Source organism: Falco naumanni, chromosome 4 (genome assembly GCF_017639655.2).
Source record: "Falco naumanni isolate bFalNau1 chromosome 4, bFalNau1.pat, whole genome shotgun sequence".
NCBI classification, from domain to species: Eukaryota; Metazoa; Chordata; class Aves; order Falconiformes; family Falconidae; genus Falco; species Falco naumanni.
The window spans coordinates 69,044,789-69,052,794 of NC_054057.1; the positions used below are offsets into that span (position 1 = coordinate 69,044,789).

The 8,006-nt window shown below is 51.4% G+C and overlaps 1 protein-coding gene across 1 annotated transcript; it reads left to right on the forward strand.

The window, feature by feature from the left end:
- Positions 1–17: 17 nt before the first annotated feature.
- Positions 18–7,555, forward strand: LSM4 (LSM4 homolog, U6 small nuclear RNA and mRNA degradation associated). Its single transcript, XM_040589825.1, has 5 exons — positions 18–131; positions 301–342; positions 481–579; positions 3,048–3,231; positions 6,101–7,555. Exons 1-5 carry the CDS (start codon positions 129–131, stop codon positions 6,187–6,189), a joined length of 417 nt encoding a protein of 138 aa, XP_040445759.1. The 5' UTR covers positions 18–128; the 3' UTR covers positions 6,190–7,555.
- The last annotated feature ends 451 nt before the right edge of the window (positions 7,556–8,006 follow it).

The window sequence follows — 8,006 nt, forward strand, 5'->3', positions numbered from 1 at the left end:
CCGATGCCGTGTTCCGCGCTCTGATTGGCTCCGCCGGGCCGCGGCGCGCTCGGATTGGCCCCGCGCGGGGCCGGGGGCGGTTTGAGCGGTAGCGCCCGGCGCGGTGGCGGCTCCGCGACTGAGGCACGATGGTGAGTGGCGGTGGCTGGGCAGGGCCGGGAGCTGGGGGGGGCAGGAGCCGCGGGGAGGGGGGCTGGGCTCAGCGCTGCCCGCCGCCGGGGGCAGCGTGCCCGGTGTAGCGGTCAGTTTTCCGGTTCCCGGTGGTGCCTGAGGCCTCTCTGCTCTTTTCCCCTCTCGCAGCTGCCCCTGTCCCTGTTGAAGACAGCGCAGAACCACCCTATGGTGAGTACCGGCAGTACGGCCCAGCCCCGGGCCCGCAGCCTGCCCTGGCCTCAGGCTCACCAGTGCCGTGCGGGTGACACCGGTGCAGGTCCCTGTACCGGGGCTAGACCAGCACCCCGTCACTCCTGTCTCTTGCAGCTGGTGGAGTTGAAGAACGGAGAGACGTACAACGGGCACTTGGTGAGCTGTGATAACTGGATGAACATCAACCTGCGGGAGGTCATCTGCACGTCCCGGGTAAGGCTGGGCTCCCCCCTCTGCCCCGGGCAGGGGGTCACCCACCCTCTGTGAGCCCTTGCACAGTGTCCCCAAGGGTGCCCGGCTGTGCAGCCGCGGCAGCTCTGCTATAGCTCAGAGGCCCTCGCCTCTGTGGAAGCATGATTTCTGCCTGAAATGCAAATATAATATAGTTATTTATAATATCCGTAACGAAGGAATGCACTTATGTGCCCACTCAGGCGGAGTGGCTTTCTACATGCATCCCCCTTGCAAAAGCATTCTCAGCGCGGGGCTGGGGGCCACAGGAGAGTGTGCAACAGCCTGTACTGTGATGCTGAGCTGGGTTTCCCAAATGGAGCCTTCATCTGTCAGACGCTGTCTGAGAAGCGCGGTCTGCTTCAAACACCACGTTGACTTTTATTAATGTGCTTGTCTCTCACACTCTTAACTCTCCACATCAAAACGGAGGAGCCTGTTTGCCTGCGCCGAGGCTCTGCACCGTCTGGTACTTTTGCCCTTGGCCAAAGTTGCTCCAGAAGATTGTGATCTGTGTTTTGGGCTTTGACCTCAGTCAGAAATGTCTGGTCTTGTCCCTACCAGCCATACGCTGTGGGAAGCAGCAGCTGGATGGATGTTGGCTGTCGCTGCTCTTTCCCTGCCCCAGAGCATCAGAGCTCCCTGGGAGAGATCCTCTTTCTTCTGAAAATCTCTCTGCAACCCCCCCATACCTGTTGTCTCCACAACAGGAAAGTTTTGGGCAAAATTGTTGGGGCATGGAGGCACGTTTGCATGTCAATATGACAGAGTAAACATTTGGAGCGAGGTTTGAGAGGGACCTCTGGGGCAGAGCAACAGGGTTAGATATTTGTGGGCGCACATTGAGTTGTGGTGGGACAGACAGGAAGGAACCGCTGTTGAATTTAGCAGGAGAGGGCCTAAAAGGAGGTGAGAGGCAGCAAAGCCTTATCTGTGCCGGTAACAGGTGGCGATCTCCTCCTCCTTGGGATGTCGCTTCCTATGCACAGTGCTCTGCTGTCGAAGAGCAGTGGCTCAGGTTTTATTCCCTCTGAGCGATCCAGAGGGATCCAGTCACCCAGCAAAGCGGCCGGGCTCATCAGCTCTGCATCCACCCACCTTAAAATGCCTCCGGAGCCTGGGTGAAAGCCGAGCTGAAGCCGCTGCCAGGGCTGTACTGGTGGCACTGGTGGGACTGGCCGCTAGATGGCACGGGGCGGCGGCGGACGGGCGGTCCCGGCCCGGGAGGCGGTTGTTTACTCTGGGGAGGCCGGAACGAGGAAGCAGGGAGCCTGGCTCCATCCCTTCCTGCATCCCGAGCCAAGGAGCAGCCAGGCAGATCCAAGGCAGGGTGGGGTTTGCTGGGTGTCTCTTGGAAGAGGGCTGGTTCGCTCTGTCTTGTCTTGTGCGCGAAGGACTTGTCGGTACAGGCAGAGGTGCCCCAAATAACTCCTGGGTGGAGGGGGGGAACCGACTGTTTTATCCCAGGAGAGGAGGAACGAAGTGTTCTTGTTTAACCCACTCTCCTGGGACATGACAGATGCCTCGTCCACATGCTGCCTCTTGAGAATCGCTGGGCTCAAGTGATCCCATCCGCAGCCAAACCCTGACAGAGCCGCTGCTGAGCCGGGGCTGCAGTGGCGGAGCGGGACAAGGCGGGTCCCCGTCCCTCCTCCCAGTTACATCATGGGCAGCTGAGTTGTTGTTCAGCTTCAAGACTCGATTTGTATTCCCACAGCTGCACTCAGGACGCAGGAGCTGAAGCCCTGATAGGTGGTGTCCTAGGAAAGCCCCAAAACTGCGTTAAACAACACACAGAGGCAGCTGCTCTGTAACTGGGCACCTGAAGACTTCTTTTTTTTACATATATACATATAATTTTTAAGCTTATTTTCCACAGCTGCATTTACTGTGCTCTGGTGGCACACACCCTGCAGCCAGCTGGCTCCAGACCTGCCTTGCTGCTCCATCCACACCCCAGAGGAGGGAAGGAGTGAGGTGACTCCCAGCTGAGGCTGCTGGAGAAGAAACCCGGCCATGCTCACGCCTTTGCTGCAGCTGCATTTTCATTCGTAGCCGTTGTAACTTACCACGCTTGCCTCTCTAGCCCCGCTTTCGATTCCCTTCTTACACAAGAAGGGAAGGGGGCTTGTTTCCTCAGCCTCTTCTTCTTTCATTTTCTGTGAGTGTTAGAGGCAGTTGTGGAACAACTTGAAACCACAGTTGCTCGTGGCTCAGTGCCCTCCCCACCCAGGTAGTAGGGCTACATGTTTTGGATGGAAAAAAAAAACAGAACACTTTTTTTTTTTTTTTTTTTTTTTTTTTTTTGCAACCAGTTACAGATAATGCTTTCAGAAAAGATTGGTGGAGCTGTCACATGCTTCAGAAGTGACAGAAATACTCAAATGTCCCAAAAGTGATACAAAAGCACCGGGGTTTTGTTCATAGCCTAACATGTTGCTCCCCAACAGGATGGAGACAAGTTCTGGAGGATGCCAGAGTGCTACATTCGTGGCAGCACGATTAAATACCTGCGTATCCCTGATGAAATAATTGACATGGTGAAAGAAGAGGTGGTGTCCAAGGGCAGAGGCCGTGGTGGGATGCAACAGCAGAAGCAACAGAAGGGCCGTGGTGTTGGAGGTGCTGGACGAGGTAATGATCCTGTTTGATTTTCAGCTCAGAGGGGTGAAGGGGATCCCTGGCTTTAAATTGCCCCTCTTGTGCAAGGAATGGCTCTCACTTCTTGGCTTTAAACCCAGGACCATGTGTCTGGGAGAAGCTGGAGCCGCTCCTGCGCAAGATCTAGTCGAGCAAGTGTCTTGCCTCGTTTGTAAGGCAGCCTCTGCCAAAGAATAGAAAGGATTTGTGCCAGGGATGTGCCTCCCTCATTATTGGGGTTGGGCAGGAGCTTAAGAGAGTCTGAACTTGGCTGTTTCTACCCCTCCTGGCTAGTTTGGGAGCCTGGCCCTACAAAACTGGTGTCTGTTAGCTTAGCGCATCAGGAAGGGAAAAACAAATGGCTATTCTATTTGAAAATAGACTGGGCTCTGACCATGGCAGTGATAGGCAAACATCATCTTTTCTGGCATTATAATGAGGCTTTTGATGTCCTGACTTGTTGATTTTATTTTTTTTTTAAACATCTGAGTGTTTGTATTCCTCCTGCTCAACACAAATAATTCATGTTTCTGGTAAAAGGGGAGGTTGCCACTTATGAAGAAACAGGTCACCAAAACAATGCTTCCTTCCCTGTCCCACTTCATGGGGTTAGGTGATCTCAGGGTGCTTCAGCTGGGGGGTATGTTTCTCTTTTCTCCCCAAACTGTGCTGCTGGAAGCCCAAGAGCCGTCGCTCTCCTTTCATGCTCGCCCCTCCTGCCACATCTTTGCGATTCACTTCGTGGTCACCTTGCTCGGCCCCAGGGTTGCTGTCGGCGCAGGCTTAGCCTGCAGTAGGAGCTTAAAATCCCAGGTGCGCTTCCTTGCTACAGTGGACTCGGGTTTGGCCCAGGAAATCTTAGTTTTTAAAAGGAGTCCTGGGGACTGAGACACTGGACGAGCAAAATCTCTGTGGAGCACCCTTAAGGAGCTCCCTGAGCTTTGATTATGCGAGGAATCCTCTTAGGACAGCTGGGATGTACCTGGGGCCATCTCACCATATTGGGACGCATGGCGTCTCCAACTCTCAGGGACTTCTGGAGGAAAAAACCCTGCGATTTCTGCTGCCTGTGCTACCTCCTGGAAGCTCCAAGCATGCAGTAGTGACCTTTACAAATCTGAAGGCGCCTTTATTTTTCCTCCTTCCCTTTTCAGTGTCCAAAGCACTTGACATAACAGCTTTTTGGATATGGTTATTTGGACAAACATTTTAGCTGAAATATTTTCTCTGCTGTGGAAATACCCACCTTGTGAAGAGCAGAGCTGAGCTCTGTTTAAGGTGGAGTTCCCTGCTGTTTTGATGTGCAGCTTAAATTCGCTGATGGAATATTTTAAAGGGAAGCTTCAGCATTTGCTAATTAGCTAAAAGGTTTGGCTCTCATTACTGAGACATGAAGGGAGGAGGGGGGGGGGAAAGGCAGGACAATTTTGTTGGGAGGCCAGCAGGCAGAAGTAAAGCTATAATTGTGCACACAGTTGAAAGGATTATTGTTTCTGACACTGGTAATCCTTCGTCTTTTACTTCTCGGCTTGCCAAGTGCAGAAGTATGGCAGTCTTTGCTCGGCTTTGCTGGGAGCAGCTGGAGCCCTGCGAGCATCCCAAGCACTGCAGGGTTAGGAGCAATTATTTTTGTTTTGCCTCTGGTTTAGGCACATCACCTCGATGAGGCAACCAGAGCAGAGGGCTCCAGAGAAGCTTTTCTGCCTGGTGCCCGGACTGGGTCTCCTTTGGGTTCTGCCGTTTGTGTGGAGGTTGGCTGGCAGGGTAGATGCACAGTCCCTTTATCGCTTGCATGCCAAGATAAAAACAACTGCCAAGAATTGCTTTCGGTTTGGGATGAATCTGAGCAGGGAGGGGAAAGTGGGGGTGGGCTCAGCAGCTCCCATGACAAAGACAGCCACAGCTTTTGGGTACAAGGATGCTCGTATGTCTGCAGCGGGTCTCAATGCAGCCTCCTGCTTCCTGCTGCCTCCCTGGTGGCGTGCTGTACCCAGCGCCCCCTCCGCAGCGCTGGAGCACTCCGTCGCGGCTCGTAGCTGAGCGCTCTTCAAACAGATTTGTCCTCTTCATTGCTTTTGGTTTGCCCTTATGGGTTTCAGGGATTGCAGTATCACCTACTCATCCCACTGGATTTAACATGTGGTATTGCTTCTTTGGTTCCATTTTTCAGGAGAATTCTCAAATCATAGAGTGGGTTGGGTTAGGAGGGACCTCAAAGACCATCCAGTCCAATCCCCTGCCACAGGCAGGGACACCTTCCACTCGCCCAGGTTGTTCCAAGCCCCATCCAACCTGGCCTTGGACGCTTCCAGGAATGGGGCACCCACAGCTGCTCTGGGCACCCTGTGCCACAGCCTCACCACCCTCACAGTGAAGAATTTCTTACTAATAACTCATCTACACCTCCCTTGTTTTAATTTAAACCCATTACCCCCTTGTGCTATTGCTACAGGCCCTGCTAAAAAGTCTGACTCCATCTTTCTTACAAGCCCCCTTCCAGTACTCGGAGGTTGCTATAAGGTCTCCAGAATGTTTTCTTCTCCAGGCTGAACCACCCCAGCTCAGCCTGTCTTCATAGGAGAGAAGAAGTTAACGTCAGTTTAGGATGATGGCACAGCTCTCACGTTAACACACCAGGGAGGTATTGCTGGGCTGGTGTGGGGAATAAGTTTATGCACCTCGTAATTGCAGGGTCTGGAGCTGACAAGGGAGAAATAGAAAATTTCTGTTACTGCTTGTAAGACTAGAAAATAGGCGTATGTTCGGGTAAAACGTGAGTAACCGTGAAGCTCTGAGCGGTTGGGAGATATTGCTGGCTTACAGTGATGCTGTTACATCCGTGCTCTTTCTTTCTGCCCCGTAGGTGTGTTTGGTGGCCGTGGCCGAGGAATACCGGGCAGTGGAAGAGGCCAGCAGGAAAAAAAGCCAGGCAGACAATCGGCAAAGCAATGAGAGGTTGTCTGCGCCTTGGCCGAGGACAGTGCTGCACCGCTGTTTGGTTTTGTCACCTCAGGATTGCCATGTGTTCAAAAGCATTACCTTTCTACTCTTCCGCCAGTTGATCAGTGCCCGAATCGTGTCGTTTGGAAGCCCCTCGCAATTTAATCTGGTAAAGGGGAGTTATTTGCTCCTTGTAGTCAACAAGTCATTGGCAATACTTAAAAAAAAAAAAAAAAAAAAGTCATTCATGGGTAAGGACTGAAGTTCTGCCTTCTCCTGAGGGTGAAAATACTATTTAATTTTTCAGGGTCACCAGGTTTAATTTAAAAGATCATCCTGTACAGTGGTATAAGAACGAAGGCACACACTTTCTGGATTGGTTGGATATTTTTTTTTTTTTTAACACTTGAAACTTGGGAAACTTGTCGCATTTGTAACAGGTGCAAGTGTTTTGGTTTAAAAACACTGAACTTTGAGGATGTTGTATCTTTATACAAATAGTCTTAAGGGTTTGGGTTTTTTTTAAAAAAAAAAACAAACTTTTAAGCTATTGCTTATCTTCTTTTTCTGGCCAGCTAGTTCTGTCTCCTGTCTTCTGGCTTGAAGGAGAACTTAGGATGAACATTGCATTGGCCTTCAAGGGTTCTTTCCAAGGGAGCTTTGTGATAAAACGTTTTCCCAATTAGTCTATTACTGATTTGACTTCAGATTAGAGATTTCCTTTACAGGAAAGGGTTTTCTGTGTTTTCTTGCAGAAGGCCAATGTGCCCCTTACTCTTCATGGGTGGATAATTTTTTTTTTTTCTGAAAAGCAACCTAGCTGCTGATTTTTTTTTTTTTTTTTTTTCTCCCCGCTTTGAAAATTCTCTCCCTTGTGCCTGTGACACAAAGTCCTCCTGAACCCTGACAGTATTTCTCAAGCTTATTTCTTCTGGTACCTAGCGACTGACTTCACTATACGTACTTGTCATTCCCTTTTCTAGTCACTGATTATCCTTCCCTGGGGACACAGACCAGCGTGTGAGCATGTCCCCCCACCCCTGTAAGTTAAAGCTCTCGTGAATTCCCAGGTCGGGTTGATCCAGTCTTCCATCCCACGGGGTGCCAGGGTCCCAGGAGCAAAATGCACCCACAAAATATCCTGGCTGAATTGAATGGGATGCCTGCATGGGGGCACAGGGGGAAGCCAGAGGCTCTGGCAGTGCCTCAACCCCCTGAAAGGATGAAATAGCTTCATTTTAGGGGACAAGCTGATATTGTGACTTGTTCTGAACGGATTTTTTGAGTTTGGTTTGCAACCTATTTTGAATTCCTGTATTGAAGCCTACTCTGCCATCGCCACTGTGTTGAAAATGAGTAAAGAACATGCTTTTATATATACTTATTTTTTTAATGTTTATAGAACTTGTGTGCAGTGGTGAGTAGGAATAAATCACCAACCTCTACGAAATGCCTTCCTCTCTGTCTGCAGCAGTGCTGAGCCCTGCCTGACTCCGCGTGCGCTCCTGCAGCTGGCTGCTGCCTAAACCCATGCTGGAGCCCCGGTATAAGTGATGAATCCCCAAGGATAGGCTCCATCTCTGGTTCCTAACGGTAGCCACATGTTTTCTGTGGCCTTCTTTCCTCGTGAGGCATTAACCAGCAGTGCCGGCACTCAGTCCCCATCCCAGGCAAGCTAGCTTCCACCAAGGAGCCAATTCCAGGCGTTGGGAACGGGGCACATGTGTCCTCCCTCCTGGAAACTTGGTCTCAGCATAAACACCCGTGTGGCATTTGAGCAAAGCCCGGGCCGAGCCCTGTGTCAGACTTTCCCTTCCCAACCTGCTCCC